General features: G+C 34.4%; 1 protein-coding gene across 8 annotated transcripts in view; it reads right to left on the bottom strand.

Moving 5' to 3' along the window:
• VPS54 (VPS54 subunit of GARP complex) overlaps positions 1–17983 on the bottom strand; it is a 149355-nt gene that overhangs the window by 54327 nt on the left and 77045 nt on the right. For 7 of the 8 annotated variants that reach the window (XR_006960350.1, XM_047069653.1, XM_047069654.1 and 4 more), the window contains 4 exons: positions 17260–17501; positions 8574–8652; positions 6656–6690; positions 4088–4219 (listed from right to left, as the gene is read on the bottom strand). Coding sequence is in view for 7 of the 8 variants with exons in the window: in XM_047069653.1 (XP_046925609.1) it covers positions 4088–4219; positions 6656–6690; positions 8574–8652; positions 17260–17501 (488 nt within the window). In the remaining variant the exon portion in view is untranslated. The remainder of the gene's footprint in view (positions 1–4087; positions 4220–6655; positions 6691–8573; positions 8653–17259; positions 17502–17983) is intronic. The other variant, XM_047069659.1, reaches the window with a different exon arrangement.

Here is a 17983-nt window from a genome sequence, read left to right on the forward strand (position 1 = left end):
GCTCTGTCTGTCTCTCTCTCAGAAATAAATAAGCATTAAAAATATTTTAAAGATTATTCTTTTATCAATTTGTAAAACTCAGTTTATTGCCAATATATTTTCCTTTTAAAAAATGCCTTAAATTGGCACAAAAACAGACACACAGACCAATGGAATAGAATAGAAACCCCAGAACTAGACCCACAAACGTATGGCCAACTCATCTTTGATAAAGCAGGAAAGAACATCCAATGGAAAAAAGACAGCCTCTTTAACAAATGGTGCTGGGAGAACTGGACAGCAACATGCAGAAGGTTGAAACTAGACCACTTTCTCACACTATTTACAAAAATAAACTCAAAATGGATAAAGGACCTAAATGTGAGACAGGAAACCATCAAAACCTTAGAGGAGAAAGCAGGAAAAGACCTCTCTGACCTCAGCCGTAGCAATCTCTTACTCGACACATCCCCAAAGGCAAGGGAATTAAAAGCAAAAGTGAATTACTGGGACCTTATGAAGATAAAAAGCTTCTGCACAGCAAAGGAAACAACCAACAAAACTAAAAGGCAACCAACGGAATGGGAAAAGATATTTGCAAATGACATATCAGACAAAGGGCTAGTATCTAAAATCTATAAAGAGCTCACCAAACTCCACACCCGAAAAACAAATAACCCAGTGAAGAAATGGGCAGAAAACATGAATAGACACTTCTCTAAAGAAGACATCCAGATGGCCAACAGGCACATGAAAAGATGTTCAGCATCGCTCCTTATCAGGGAAATACAAATCAAAACCACACTCAGGTATCACCTCACGCCAGTCAGAATGGCCAAAATGAACAAATCAGGAGACTATAGATGCTGGAGAGGATGTGGAGAAACGGGAACCCTCTTGCACTGTTGGTGGGAATGCAAATTGGTGCAGCCGCTCTGGAAAGCAGTGTGGAGGTTCCTCAGAAAATTAAAAATAGACCTACCCTATGACCCAGCAATAGCACTGCTAGGAATTTACCCAAGGGATACAGGAGTACTGATGCATAGGGGCACTTGTACCCCAATGTTCATAGCAGCACTGTCAACAATAGCCAAATTATGGAAAGAGCCTAAATGTCCATCAACTGATGAATGGATAAAGAAATTGTGGTATATATACACAATGGAATACTACGTGGCAATGAGAAAAAATGAAATATGGCCTTTTGTAGCAACATGGATGGAACTGGAGAGTGTAATGCTAAGTGAAATAAGCCATACAGAGAAAGACAGATACCATATGGTTTCACTCTTATGCGGATCCTGAGAAACTTAACAGGAACCCATGGGGGAGGGGAAGGAAAAAAAAAAAAAAAAAAAAAGAGGTTAGAGTGGGAGAGAGCCAAAGCATAAGAGACTGTTAAAAACTGAGAACAAACTGAGGGTTGATGGGGGGTGGGAGGGAGGGGAGGGTGGGTGATGGGTATTGAGGAGGGCACCTTTTGGGATGAGCACTGGGTGTTGTATGGAAACCAATTTGTCAATAAATTTCATATATATAAAAAAAAATAAATAAATAAAATAAAATATGCCTTAAATGAATTCACATTTTATTTGTAACACAACCAAGATTAATTTCCTAGAGTAACATATATTTAAAAATACTTTCTAATTTCAAATATGGGCTTCTAACACTTGAGTTGTCTTTTCTTCCTTTCTAATTGCATATGCTTTTTTTGGCTACATTATCTTCTACTTCTCTCCCACTTTTTAACTTTTAGATTCTTCAACCTATAGCGCAAGCTCTAGGCATTCTCTCTCAACATCTCGCGAGAATTCACAGTGCTAAAGGGTTAATGGGCTTTCAACATGTAGGACTCATAAAATTAGAAGAGATTATTTGGTCACCAAGATTGTTTCCTTAAAACCATGCAAGATCACACATATCTTCAACAAAGCTCCTTCAGTAATCTATCATAATATATAATAGGTTACAAACAAGAAAATATTCCATAGTTTAAATCTCTTGAGTTTATACCCTTTTACTGTTGTTCTTTTCACCTTCAACACGTCTGTGCACTTATTTACCTAAAAAGCAATATGGGGACAAAGGTACTTGGGTACATTGCAAGCTAAAGTAGACTCAATTTTCAGAAAAGTAAATGGAGAATGAGTAACTCCTTTAGGAGAGTGCTACTCAGAATTTGGTTTATATGCTGCTGCCAGTCTGTGAACTATTTAAGAGGTCCATGATAAAATAAGGAACTTTGCTGGAAAGTAAATCAACTATATCACTAAGTCTACTGAACTGTTTTTTCATAGAAAGACTTTCTTAATAAAGGAAGTACTGCAATGATTTACATTCTAGTGCAAACCACTAGGTTTCATCACAAACCAGCACTTTGGGTAGCATTACAATAAAATACAAATTATCTAACCCTGGTTGTAGCATTCCTTCTCTTAAAACATAGCAAGATATAAACAGCTGTTTGTCAATCGTAAAGTGAGTTTGAAAGTGTTCTCTTGGGATCCTTTCTTCCACTCCTTTTCTAAGACAAGAGTAGAATAAGATGAAGCCCAAATGTAAATATAATGATCTTAATTCTGCAACTTACCAAAAAATAAAATTCCATTACTTTAGTCACTTTATACATTTACCATAAGAAAATTCTTTCATTTGAATTTCAAAGATTTCTGCAAGTTATCGATATTCCATTGATCTATTCTTTTCAACAGCATAATATTTTCATAATTCATTTCCTATTAAAATTCTATAAAGGGAACAATTTTTAGTCTTCCTAAAAGTATTTAGAAGTATCAGGGGCGCCTGGGTGGCGCAGTCGGTTAAGCGTCCGACTTCAGCCAGGTCACGATCTCGCGGTCCGTGAGTTCGAGCCCCGCGTCAGGCTCTGGGCTGATGGCTCAGAGCCTGGAGCCTGTTTCAGATTCTGTGTCTCCCTCTCTCTCTGCCCCTCCCCTGTTCATGCTCTGTCTCTCTCTGTCGCAAAAATAAATAAACGTTGAAAAAAAAAAAAAATTAAAAAAAAAAAAGTATTTAGGAAGTATTAGTATTTAGGAAGAGATTTTCATTGGCTTTTGTTGTTTTCTCTTTTAAGGTGACTAGTCTAGCAGGGCATATATTGGAATGTGAAAAAAAGCAGTCTAAGAATGAGCCTGTGTCCATTAACCCATCATTTTCATCGGATTTATGAATTTGTTCCTACTCAAGGAAAACCTTTATATGTGAAAATGTTGCCAAAGGAAAAATTACTTCATTTTTATTTTCAACTGTAAGAAAAAGAATACTCATGATTCTTTCCTTACATGTCTTCTTCTCTTCTCCCCAAACTAGTTTCCTCTTCAGTTACTGGACCTCATTTATTGAATAGTAGTCCTGAGACAAGTTTCCAGACTGCCAAGAGTTGTCACTAACCTGAAACAAAATGCTTTCTTCTCAGTTTAAGAACCAGTTTTAGAAATGCTCTAAACTGAATGCTGAGAAAGAATAAGAATCAAAGACCTTTACTTCCTATTCAAGTTTTAAAAGATTCTTGATATAGGAGTTAAGATGTGTTTAAAATTCTGCATTTTAAATGACTTTCAAGATGCTGATTTCTCCCTTAGAGAACACTGTAAAAATTTTTAAAAACTGCTGACTACTAACATGTAAAAGATCAGGCTTTGCAAAGCTAAAAATACTATATTTTTTAACTATACTTTCGCTTCAAAATAATCATCCTTACTATGTATAAATAAGGAAAAATAGCACCTTTGCAAAAGTTGATTTTCCATGCCTTAAATCATAAAGAATATAAAATTTGCCAATGTATTTTTGGAGATAAATGTAAAGCAATTAATTGTGTTGTCTAATATATCCTTCCAACCTAAATTCTAGCAACTGCTATTTTGGATAAGAAGCACTCAAACAATTAGTTTTTCCTTTTTCACCAGTACAACTTGTTTTCCATTGAATCAAATGTTTTTACTTTTATCAGTTAAAATTTGAAGGCAGTAACAATAAAAATAAAATTAAATTAGCCCTTACTAAATAACTAAATCTGAACCCACACAAAAGGTACTACTTAACTATAATAAAGTTTCCTACATGGGAAAAGTAAAAAAGAAATTACCTTTTCTTGTAGCAACTTTGAGGAAGCTGCATCACGATTTCCTTTTCCACCAGCAGTATTAAAATGAGACCATGGTAAAACTGAATTAAAAGTTAAGGAATCGTCCAAGGCAAAATCTGGTTTCATAAAAATCTATTAAAAAATGTATTTTCCTCGATTAGATAAACATTTCTTTTACATCCATTATCCCTTCAAACATCATACGACCATTAATAATAAACTTGGATCTCAAGCATAAACAGAAAAGCAAGTGATATGCTGATTTACACAAGAATCTGTATAAACATGTATAGTTTCATCAAGTTTAAAATATTCATAAAAGACAGAAAAATGTTTTTTGTCTTTACCAATGGAGATAATCATTCATTATGTGATCAAATTCACTAATATAGTCCCACTAAGATTATACCAAAGGGAGACATCCTCTTTATCCAAAAATTTCTATATTATTTCCCCCACTGATAGTAGTTTTTAAAAAAATCCCAAACATCAATTTCTCTACATTTCTATTTTCTCCTGCTTAAAATGCTTTCAAAATTACTTTGTAGATTAGATATATACTGAATTTTAAAACCAAAACAAATTCAATTTTATGAAAAGACTACTCTTTTTCCTTTACATACTGCATTCATCTGGGCACTAAGTCCTACCCACTATATTTTCTAAATAATACTTGAATCCTCTCTCTCTTCTAAGTCTACAGCATTTCATCAGTGCAGCCCCTCATTACCTCTGGATTACAGACATGGCTATTTAATGATATGATTCCTCAATCTATCCTCTATTCTAATGTCAGATATACTTTTTAATGTTTATATATTTTTGAGAGAGGGAAAGAAAGAGAGAGGATCTGAAGCAGGCTCTGCGCTGTCAGCATAGAGACTGACACAGGGCTCAAACTCACAAACCACTAGACCATGACCTGAGCAGAGGTTGGATGCTTAACCGACTGAGCCACCCAGGCACCCCATCAGATATACTTTTAAAATACAAGTATAACTGAATTAATTTCTGTTTCAATCTCTCAATGGATTCCCATGACCTCAGGACCAAACTTTTTAGAAGGGCATCAAAAGCCTTTCAGTTTTTTTTTTTTTTAACCCCCTCACTGATTTGTATCTTGCCACTCCCACTACTTAGAAGTTACATTGTAGTAATGCTCAACTATCTTCCATACCCTCTTGCTGTTATCTCTGTATGCGCTTTCAGCCTAGAATGCTCTTTCCTATTTCCTAGAGAATACAACCCAAACAAAAGGACAAATTTATCTCCGTATGATTACTTACTCGATCTCTGAACACGTCAATTATCCCATCTTTGAACACAAGTACATATACCACATATATTTATGTATCTCATACTTTACAAAAATTATTTATTTAATATGTGTATTGCCCCCTGGAGACCATATGCTCCTGGATTTACAGCTAATTAATCTTTGTATCTCTACTACCTAGCATAAGGCCTGAAACACAGTTTAACTTAACTACTTACCTAATTAATTTCTATATTTTATTTTTACTGATTGATTTTACCTATATCCAAAAACTAGTATAAAGGGATAGGGAAAATCTAACTAGGGACATGAGTGTATTTTCTAGTCCCGCTTTAGTATATTTTAAAGTACTTATTAATTCAATAAATATTTACTGATAATGTAACTCTTATGCTAGGCACTACAGGGGAAACAAAGATAAATTATTACATAGGTCTTAATCTTAAGGATCTTCAGTCCACTAGATGTGATAAAATACACACATAAATATCTTATAAAAAGTGACAAATGCCTTAAAAAGGAAGGCACAAGTCTACATAAAATGCTATGGAAATTCAGCAAAGGGGCCAATTATCTTCAGTTGGAAAGAAATGTATTTATGTAAGGTTGTCATTTAAGCAAGAGAATGTAAAGAAAGGATCAGATATGAGGAGTTGAGGGAAAAGTCTTCCAGCTAAAGGAACAGTACAAGTAAAGCACAGAGCCAGCAAAAAAGTTTGGCTGAAATAAAGAATGTGTAAAGATTAGTAAGCAAAAGTTAAGAGAGTGATTATGATGGAAATGAATAATTAAGGGTCTTAAATGACAGAGTTTGAATTTTATTTTGTAGGAATCAAAGAACTGTAGAAATGACTGCCCTCTTCTTTTTGCTTCTGTCTTGTCTTTCTCTGTCTTCTCACCCTAGAGAGCAGTTATCACAGACCTCTTGGAGAATCTGATTAATGCAATGGACTCTTTCCCCTAGGGGAACAGGGGGACATCTACTACATACCTCTACAAAATTTTTCACACAAAGGAAAGATCTCCTAATAATGTGAAGGGGCAGTAAGATCAATAAGATTCTTTTTTAGAATGGAGAGACTTAATTATATTTGTAAGTTTCAGCAACGAAGAAGAAACTGATGATGTACAAGAGAGAAGAAAAATGATGCACAAAGTCCCAGAAGACGCAAAGTGGTTAGTGTGAGAAAGTCAAATGAAAGCTTCTTATAAGGCAAAATTAAAGATATTTAAGATTATAAAAAATTAAAGATATTAAAAAGCAATATTCTCATTTATTAAAGCTTTGTTACCTTAGGTACTTGCTCCAGATCTGTCCTGGATTTATCTACGAAAAAGGGGAAAATATGATTTTTTTAAACTTGTTTTCACTAAATTAAATTCCATAAAATACATTGTGACTAGATTCTATGCCACTATATAACCTAGTAGTAGACAAAACACTGAATAAATCCTAGGTTTCAAATAATTTTAATCAATTGCATGGTATCAATAAAACAACTAAATATATTTCAAGTCTTTTTTAAATGGACACAGAAAGTTTGTTGATATCTTAAGTTTTGGTGAAATTAAGTTTGGCATACAGTTAAAAAATGAATTCAATACTAATACAGGAATACTGTTTTTATTGTTCAAAATACCCACCATCCCAACCAGAACTTATGATCAAAGATTTTAACACCATATTAATTTTCTTCTTAGACATTTAGTTTGTATCAACAACAAACCTGCAAAGGAACCTACTTTACCTTCATCTCACCAACTAGATCTCAGAGGACATATACCCTTTCAAAAGTAACCTTTCTGGGTTGGACTCCATGCCTTCCTGCCTCTTTCATGAGCTTGCTTCGTCCTCAATTACCCTGCCTCTTTCTGTATCTTCAACCTGTTGCCTTCTAATAGCTCTTCCTGTCTGCATACAAACATGCTCAGCTCTCTCCCATTTAAACAAACAAATAAAGATAAAGCTAAAACCCAGGGCCTGGAGTAGGCTGAGGCAAGGGAGGACCTCCAGTACAAAATTTAAGAAAGCACTCACTCTCAGGGTTATGCAAATGCCTCTCCCACCTCATCTAGTGTTGACCATGCAAAAACATTCTTCCACTCTGTTCTAGATAGCCAATATCCTGTATCTCAAACCCTGAAGTCATATCCACATTGGTAGTCTCCATTTCTTTCTCTTTTACTCACTCCTTAACATATAGTATTGTGTTTTCTGTAACTATCACTTCAAGTCTGAATGTCCTCAAGATCTCCTAAATTGCGAAATCCAAAGAAACTTCTCAGTGTGCAAACTGATCTATCATTACCAACAACTAACTGATGACCATAACCTGTGCTTTGATCTCTAACTTATCTCTCAAATGCCTAAATTCCTTTCCATCTTCATTTTAACTGCTTTTGGGGCCACATGATTTCTCACTTGTATTACTTCAATAGCCTTTTACTATCTCTTTGTCTCCAATTTTACCATCGTCCTTAAATTTATCTTCTACAACTATTTTCACAGTGAAATGTATAATCATAAATCTGATCACGTCTGGTTAAAAATATTTTGTGGCTCTGTACTGCTTTTAGAAAAGAAAAATTCCTTAACATGGCATATAAGGCACTTCATATTAGGACCAACTCCCCTGCCCACTTCTTCAGCCTCATATCTTGCTCCCAGAAGAGCCAATATACCCACCTCTTGTAGTTTCTTGAAGATGCTCTGTTCTCTTTTGACTCTACTGCTTTGCTTTTACTGTTCCCTCTTCCTAGAAGGCCTTTTCTCCACATAAATCTTTCTTAACAGCTACTTTAAAACACAGGCAATCATCAACTCTAGGAAGTTTTCTAAGGCTTAACAAATCAGGAGCTCTATACAATCTTACCACACTGAACTTACTGCTTGATATACAGTATTGCAACCTTACTCAGACTTTCAGCTTCTTGAAGACAAGTGTTCTTTCTTATTCAACTATTATTAAGCAACAAGCAAAGTACCAAGCAACCAGATGTTAAATAAATATTTGTTGAAGTGAAGGATAACACTATGAGACCCATGATTTTTCTTTCTCAAAAACTTTTGAAAAAGATTATGATCACAGGCTATAAAAATTTCACTAGAAATAAAAGACCCCCAAATTAAGATTTTGTTTGTTGATATTTACACTGTGCTACAAATACATATTCATCTATATATTGTCTACAAATAGCACATATTCATACCATGAGTATGTAAGAGAGTCCTGTCAAAAGTATCTTTAGGAGGACAAATATTCTTGCATCTCTCATGAGTCTTCTCTTTCTATAAAAAGACAAATAACAAAATAAATGCTATGTAGCAATATGAAAGCATCAAAATATTTCACAAAAGAATATACCAAATTAGTTGTACATATTTTAATATGAAATCACTAACCTCTTGAACTTAAACAAGTATGCTTAATAAACCAAATATGAACTCTATGAACACCTATATGCTTATTTATACCCATCCCATTTTATATAATTATAGTAAAACCTCCATAAATTTGGAATGAAGTGGGGGTACAAATGAAAGATCCTTATTTACATAACAGAAATCAATTGAGAATAACTTTTTAAAACAAGGAAGGAAATGTGAAAACCTATATACCTAAGATAGAAAGACAGGTATCAGTTAACCCTTTCTGACTCAAAGAAAAAGAAACCTCACTGACTTTAGATTAGATGATCACTAACAATTCTATGTTTTCAGAGACACCATAAATAGTACACATAGGGAAGTGGAGTATGGTAAGGAAAAAATACTGAGCTGGTAGTGTTCAGAGCTCTGATAGCAACTGTGGCAGAAACTACAGGATTGTCTTCAAACATGGCTATACCATTTTGCAGTCCTACCCACAACGAATAAGAGTTCCTATTAGTCTATATTCTTGCCAGCATTTGGTGCTATCAGTGTTTCAATTTCTGATAGATTTCAGTTCTCATAGATTTCAATTTCAAATTCATAGATGTGTAGTGGCATCTCATTGTTATTTTAATTTGCAATTCCCTAATGACATATGAGCATCTTTTCATATGCTTATTTGACATCTATATGTATTCTTTTATGAGATGCCTGTTCAGATCTTTCACCCATTTTTTTTATTGTGGCAAAATATACATAAAACTTATCACTTAAAACGTGATTACTAGTGATACTGACTATCTTGTCACATGCTTATTGGTCATTTGTACATCTTCTTTGGAGAAATGTTCATTCAAGTCCTTTTCCCATTTTTCAGTTGGGTTGTTTCTTATTGTTGAGTTTTAAGAGTTATTTGTACATTTTGGATACCGATACTTTATCATGTATGTGTTTTGAAAATATTTTCTCCCAGTGTCTAGCTTGTATTCTTTCTTTTAATGGTCTTGCACAGAGTGGCAGTTTTAAATTTTAACTAAGTCCAACTTGTCAATTTTTTCTTTCATGGATTGTACTTTTGATGCCATTATCTAAAAAGTCATCACCAAACTCAAAGTCATGTATTTTTCTCCTACGTAATCTTCTAGTTTTACAGTTTTGCATTTTACATTTTATTCTATGATCCATTTTGTGCTAATTTCTGTGAAAGGTGTGGGTAGTCTGTGTCTAGATTCTTTTTTATTTATTTATTTATTTTTTGCATGTGGATATCTAGGTGTTCCAGCACCATTTATTCAAAAGACTATGGAACTGCCTTTGCACCTCTATCAAAAATCAGTTGACTATATTTGTGTAGGTCTATTTCTGAGCTCTCTTCTGTTCCTTTGGTCTGTATATCTATTCTTTCACAAATACTACACTGTCTATATTACTATATCTTCACGGTAAGTCTTGAAGTCAATTAGTGTCAGTCTTCCAACTTGGTTCTTCAATACTTTCTTAGCTATTCTCTTTTCCCTTTCTTTATAAACTTTGGAATTTGTTTCTTGGTATCTACAAAATAAATTGCTGGAATTTTAACTGAGATTGCGTTGAATCTATAGGCCAAGTTGGGGAGAACATTTTGACAATACTGAGTCTTCCTATCCACGTACATAGAATCTCTATTTAGATCTTCACTGATTCCTTTCATCAGTTTTGTAGTTATCTTCATATAGATCATATTCTGTTAGATTTATACCTAAGTATTTCATTTTCTTTGGTGCTAATGTAAATGGTGCTGTGCTAATTTCAAATTCTAATTGTCCATCAGTAGCATATAAGAAAGCAATTTACTTTTGTAATATTAACCTTGTATCCTGCAACTTTGGTATAATTGCTTATTAGTTCCAGGAGTTTCTTTACTGACTCTTTGGGATTTTCTACATAGACAATCATGATATCTGTGAATAAAGACAGTTTTATTTCTTCATTCCCAGTGTATATACCTTTTATTTCCTTTTCTTGTCTCATTGTGTAGAGTTTCCAGTATGATGTCAAAAGGAGTGGTGAGAACAGACATCCTTAGCTTGTTCCTGATCTTAAGTAGGAAAGCATCTAGTTTCTCACTATTAGTTGTAGGGTTTTTGTAGATACTATCAAGTTGAATTTGTTTCCCTTGGGGCACCTGGGTGGCTCAGTCAGTTAAGCGTCTGACTGGCTCAGGCCATGATCTCACAGTTAATGAGTTTGAACCCCACATCAAGCTCTGTGCTGACAGCTCAAAGCCTGGAGCCTGCTTTGGATTCTGTGTCTCCCTCTCTCCCTGCTCTCCCCTGCTCGTGCTGTCTCTCTCTCAAAATTAAACATTAAAAAAATTAAAAAAAAAAATAAAAAGTTCCCCTATATTCCCAGTTTGCTGCATTTTTATCATGAATGGGTATTGAGTTTTATCAAATGTTTTCTCTATATCTATTGATATGAACATACGACTTTTCTTCTTCAACCTGTTAATTTATGGATTACACTAATTGCTTTTTGAATATTGGATCAACCTTACATATCTAGAATAAATCCCACTTAGTTATGGTATAGAATTCTTTTTATACGTTGTTGGGTTTGATTTTCCAATATTTTGTTAAGGACTTTTGCAACTATGTTCATGAGAGACAGTGGTCTGTAGTTTTCCTTTTTCATAATGTTTTTGTCTAATTTCAGTATTAGGTTAATGCTGCATAAATAAGTTAGAAAGTATCCCCTTTGCTTCCATTTCCTGGAATAGATCATAAAGAACTGGTATAGCTTCTTGCTTTAATGGTTGGTACAATTCACCAGTGAACTCATCTGGCCCTGGCGTTTTCTATTTTGAAAAATTATTATTGATTCAGTTTCTTTAATAAGTATAGATTTATTCAGACAGAATTTGTGGGCATACAGTTTGTTCATAATATTATTTTACTATCTTTTTAATGTCCATGAGATCATTAGTGATACGACCTCTTTCATTTCTAGTACTAATAATTTATGTCTTTTTTTTTTTTAATTAACTTGGCCAGACAATTATCAAGTTTATTGATCTTCTCAAAGAAACAGCTTTCAGTTTTATTGATTCTGTTGATTTCCCTTTTTCAATTTCACTGATTTCTGGTCTAATTTTTATTATTTCTTTTCTTCTCTTGTTTTGTTTTATTGTAAGATACTTGACACATGATGTCATTAGTTTCAGGTACAAACACAGTGATTCACCTTCTGCTAACTTTGAATATCATTTGTTCTTTTTGTCTCCTGTGGTAAAAGCTTAGATTATTAATTTTAGATTTTTTTCTTCACTAATATACGCATTCAAAACTATTAAATTTCCCTCTAAGCAATGCTTTCACTAACCCACACATTTTGATACATTTCTATCAACTTTTCCTTAAGCTCACTGATTCTTTTCTCTGACATTTCAAGTCTAGTGATGAATCCATCAAAGGCATTCTTCATTTCTGCTGTTTTCTATTTCTAGAATTTCCTTTTGATTCTTATTGTTTGCATCTCTCTGCTTACATTACCCATCTATTCTTACATGTTATCTACCTTTTCTATTAAGGTCTTAGTATATTAACCATAGTTGTTTTAAATTCCCAGTCTGAGAATTCCAACATTGTTGCCATCTGAGTCTCATTCTAGTACTTGCTCTTTAAACTGTGGGGTTTTCTTCTTCTTATCTTTAGTATATACTATAATTCTCTGTTGAATGCCAGATATGAGGTACTGGATAAAAGGAACTGAGGTAAACAGGCATTTTGTGTGAGATTTATGTTTATCTGGCTAGGAATGAGGCTGTATTTACTGTTTGCTGTAGCTGCAGATGTTAGAGGCTAAAATTTCCTCTGGTGTCCTTGTTTTTGTCTCCCTTGCTATCTTTTTTTTGTTGTTGTTTAATGTTTATTTATTTACTTTGAGACAGAGAGAGAGCAAATGGGGGAGGAGCAGAGAGAGAATCCCAAGCAGGTTCTGTGCTGTCAGCACAGAGCTTGACACGGGGCTCAAACTCACAAATCATGAGATCATGACCTGAGAGTTGGACACTTAACAACCTGAGCCACCCAGGTGCCCTCCCTTGCTGCCTTTACAGATTTCTTAAATATTAAGTCTGAGACATTATTAAGACAATATTAAGTCTTTTAGTTGTATTCCCTTATTATACAGGTGCCCTATTGATATGGTGGGAAGATGTGGGAGGAAGGGAAGCATTCCAGAGTTCTGTGATTAGGCCTTTGTCTTTTAGTGAGTTTGCACCCCTGGGCTGTTACCTTCAAAAAGCCTCTGAGTTGTTGATTTTCAGTTTTTTCAGATTTTTTTCTTGTGAGAACAGGAGTAGAAGCTTCCAAGCTCCTTCTAAGCTGAGCCAGAAGTATTTTTTTTAACTTTTTAAGAAATGGCTAAACTGTTTTCCAAAAGGGTTTGTACCACTCTAAATTCCCACCAACAGTATGTGAGAGTTACTCCACCAGGGCTGGCAATAGGGTGAGGCAAGCAAGGAGCCTAGGGTACAATATTGAAAGAGGTACCTACTCTTAGATTCTCATGCCCCTTCATATTTTACATCTCAGGCACCTTGCCAGCCTCATCCTAATACTCACCCTATCCTTCATATCTTCACCAAAATATGAAAGAATATGTGTAGACATGGTATTGTTTTTTCCTTAAATATTTGGTAGAAATCAACAGTGAAGCCATGAGCGCTTGAGTTTGCTTCTTGAAAAGGTATTTAACATCAATTTCTTTAATAAGTATAAGGCTATTCAGGTTATCTATTTCTTCTTGAGTGAGATTTGGTCATTTGTGTCATTCAACAAATATGTCAGTTACTCTAACTTGTCAAGTTTATTGGCATAAAATTGTTCAAATTAGTCTTGTAACCACTGTAGAATCTCTAGTGATGTCATCACTCTCATTCTTGTTATTGGTGATTATGTTTTTTCTTCCTGGATCAGCATTGCTTATAGGTCTGCCAATTTTTTTTTAAGTTTTTTTTTTTTAACGTTTATTCATTTTTGAGAGACAGAGAGAGACAGAGTGTGAGCAGGGGAGGGGCAGAGAGAGGGAGACACAGAATTTGAAACAGGCTCCAGGCTCTGAGCTGTCAGCCCAGAGCCTGACGCAGGGCTCGAACTCACGAACTGCGAGATCCTGACCTGAGCTGAAGTCAGACACTAAACCGACTGAGCCACCCAGGCGCCCCGGTCTGCCAATTTTATCGACCTTCTCAAAGAATCAGCTTAGGGTTTCACTGATTTTTCTCTACTGTTTCTCTACTTTCTAGTTCACTGATTTTGACTTTGATGTTTCTTTCTTTCTTCAGCTTATTTTGGTTTAAATTTGTTCTTGTGGTAGCTTTTTAAGGTGGAAGTTGAGGTCACTAATTTGAGACTATTCTTCTTGTCTAATATATGCATCTACTGCTATAAATTGTTCCCTAAGTACCGCCAGAGTAGCATGCCACAAATTCTGATATGTTGTGTTTTTATTTCCACTCAGTTCAAACAACAGCTGCCTTTGGAACAACATAGGGGTTAGGGACACCAATGTCCAATAATCAAAAATCCAAGTATAACTTTTAACTCTCCAAACACTTAACTACCAACTACTGTGGACCAGAAGCCTTAAGAGTAACAAAAAGTCAATTAACACATATTTTGTATATTACACATTACATATTATTTCTTAAAATAATCTAGAAAAAAAATGTTATTAAGAAAATCATAAGGAAGGGGCGCCTGAGTGGCTCAGTCAGTTGGGCATCCAATTTTGGCTCAGGTCATGATCTTGTGGTTCCTGAGTTTGAGCCCTGGGTTGGGCTCTGTGCTGGCAGCTCGGAGCCTAGAGCCTGCTTTGGATTCTGTGTCTCCCTCTTTCTCTGTCCCTCCCCTGGCTCATGCTGTCTCTGTCTCTCTCTCTCTCTCAAAGATAAACATTAAAAAAAAAAAAAGTTTGTTTTTAAAAAAAGAAAATCATAAGGAAGAGAAAATACATTTACAGTACTGTGACTGTACTTATCAAAAAAATCTGCATATAAGTGGATCTGCATGGTTCAAACCAAGTTGTTCAAGGATCAATGGTTCTAATTTCCTTTTCCTCTTCGACCCACATTTTTATTTAGAAGTGTTAATTTTGGTTTCCAAGTATTTGTGGATTTTCCACACACTTTTCTGTCAATAATTTCTAATTTAATTCTATTGTGGTCAAAGAATATACTGTGTATGACTTGAAGACTTTTAAATGTATTAACATTTGTTTTATGGTTCAGATTATGTTGATAAATGTTCCAGGAACACTTCAGAAGAAAATGTATTCTTCTGTGTTGGGTGGAATGTTGTTTCAATGTGTTCTTTCAAAGTCAATTCAGGTTGATTGACAGTGCTGTCATTGGGCACTTGTTATTGAGAGACAAGTATTAAAATCCCGAACCAGAATTGTGAATTCATCCATTTCCCCCATAAAAACCAGAATTGTGAATTCATCCATTTCCCCCATAAAATTCCTAATTTTTGTTTCATATATTTTGAAGTTCTGTTTTTACAGACTAAATGTTTAGAAATATATCCTCTTGATTAACTTAACACTTTTATCATTATAAAATAATCGCTACCCCTAGGATAGTCTTTGCTTGGAAATCTGCTTTGGTTGGTATTAATATAGCCATTCCAGCTTTCTTTTGGCTGGTGTTAGCATGGTATATCTTTTTCCATCGTTTTACTTTTCAAATATTCTGTGTCTCTGGATTTAAAGTACACTTCTTATAGGCAGCATACAGTTGGGTCTCGCTTTTTCATCCAATCTCACAACCTCTGACTTGTAATCAGGGTGGTTAAACATTTACATTTAATATGATTATTGACAGGGTTAGGTTTAGGTCTATCATCTTGAAGTTTTTCTTTTTTCTCATCCATTCTTTGCTCCCTTTTTACCCTTTTTCTGCCTTTGTTTGGATTGAGAATTTTTTTCATTTCATGTTATCTCTTCTGTTGGCTTATTAGCTATAATACTTTGTTTTGTTATTTTAGTGGTTGCTTAAGGGTTTATTGTTATTAATCCTTGTTAGAAATGTAAGCTTTTTAATGGAGAGAAATAGTGTGTTTTGGTCTCTGTTGTATCCCTAGTGTTTAGAACAGTGCCTGGCACATGGAAGGCATTCAATAAATATTTGATCAATAAATGGATAAATAGAGAAGCCAAATGGTAGGCTATGGGGCATGACATTACAAACCATCAAGAAGAAGGCATATTAAAGCTCATCCACTTAACAACATCCAGACAGCTATGATTGTTGAAAACAACACAAAAACTTGGGGCACCTGGGTGGCTCAGTTGATTAAGCATCAGACTCTTGTCTCAGCCCAGGTCTTGATCTCAGGGTCATGAGTTCAAGCCCCATGTTGCACTCCACACTAGGTAGGCATGGAGCCTACTTTAAAAAAAAAAAAGAGGAACACAAAAACTCTAGACAGCATATGTGAATATACATTATATAAAAGTAAATAATATTTACAGGTGCTGTACAAAAATAGTAGGTAGTACTAAAAATTAACCAGATACTGTATAGTACTAATGCCAATAATGTAATCATATTTAGCCTATTTCCAAATCATAAAAGGAACAAAGTAATCAAGTGAAATGAAGTCAGCTAAATGCAAATTAGGCTTGCTAATGAAAAAAGTATAAAAAGGGGTATTATAAAAATATAAATATCCCCTCTTCTACATGTAATATAAAACGCGATCACTATAGTTAATAACACTGTATTGCATATTTGAAAGTTCCTAGGAAAGATTTTTAAAATCCTCATCACGAAAAAAAAAAAATTTTGTACTATGTATGGTGACAGAGGTTAACTAGACTTATGGTGACCATTTTGCAATATATATAAATATCAAATCATTATGTTGTACACTTGAAACTATTATAATGTTATATGGCAATTATATTTCAGTAAAGAAAGAAATTTTAATATCCCCTGTCCCATTTTAAAAGTGAGTTTCTTAAAAGACTAAAATGGTAACCAAAATTATATGGAAAATACTCACTAAAAATGAATAACAAGCCATCTCAAACTTAGGACCACTCGCTCAGAACTGAATGTAGAGCAATATATTATGTCTAAAGGTATCAAGACTATCTGCCAGAGCTAGCATGCTCTATTAAATTCTTTGTGGTAAATAAGAAACAAAGAAACAGTTCTATTCTGCTCATTTCTTAAACTTCACAAATCATCTGGGTTTTACTGGCCTAACAGAACAATTTTCTCCTTGGGAGGCAGGGCGGGTTGCATGTTGAATCTTAGCACTATTAGAAAAGTATAAATGTGAAAAATCACTCCAGTAAGAGAAATGTATTTACATATATCTAAGCAAAGAATTAAATACAACCCAGGACAGTAGAATGAATATAGACAGAAAAGAATACTGTAAACTCATCAAAGATTATTGGTCAAAAATCTATAATAAATCAAACTAAAGATCTTTCTATCCCTTTCGACCTGACTTCAAAATTAGATATTACCTGAGAGATTTCCTGTTGGTACACTGTAAAATGTTCCTTGCTGATCTGTGGGAGGTAGAATGAAGGTATGACTTCAGTGTCCACAAAGTCCAATCCCCATGTTTTTGTGAAGAAGTCAGATTCTCTTTTTGCTAATCTAGGATCATTTAATGCTGCTGGGAGGTTTACTTTGGAATGATATATAGTCCATCTATGTTGATCTGTAACTAGAGATGGGGTAACACATAAACTATTTGAATCACCTGCAAAAAGTAAACAAGAAAACTCTGTAAACTAAGTTCTACATTTGAAAGTACATCCTAGAAAAATAAAAATTGCTTAGTTTCTGCTCTATGCCAAGGCACCAAAATCTCTCTTTTATAACAAACGTTTTAATGAAAATCAATCTGATTAAATAACCTTCAGCTTTCAGCATCAATTGCCAAGGGAAGGAAAAGTATGTAAAAGATAAAGAATACGCAAAATTTGAGAGTTGTATTTGCATCGTGGGGTGGATCATAAAGAAAGTCTTTCATTAGTTCCTTTCCTTAATGTACAATTTCTCTTTTTTCAACATCAAAACTCTTCTACCTTTTTATTATATATATTCTATCCTTTAATACTCCATATTTTTCACAGGTTTACCTCTTTTCTGTTGTATTATGGCAGACACACCTGGTTCAAATATCCTTTGTTTGGCTTATGATTAGATGCCAGAAATGGTGCTGTGGCATTAATCATAGAG

Source organism: Lynx rufus, unplaced genomic scaffold (assembly GCF_022079265.1).
Source record: "Lynx rufus isolate CCGP_SWC_20201006 ecotype Redwood Valley unplaced genomic scaffold, mLynRuf1.p SCAF_8, whole genome shotgun sequence".
NCBI classification, from domain to species: Eukaryota; Metazoa; Chordata; class Mammalia; order Carnivora; family Felidae; genus Lynx; species Lynx rufus.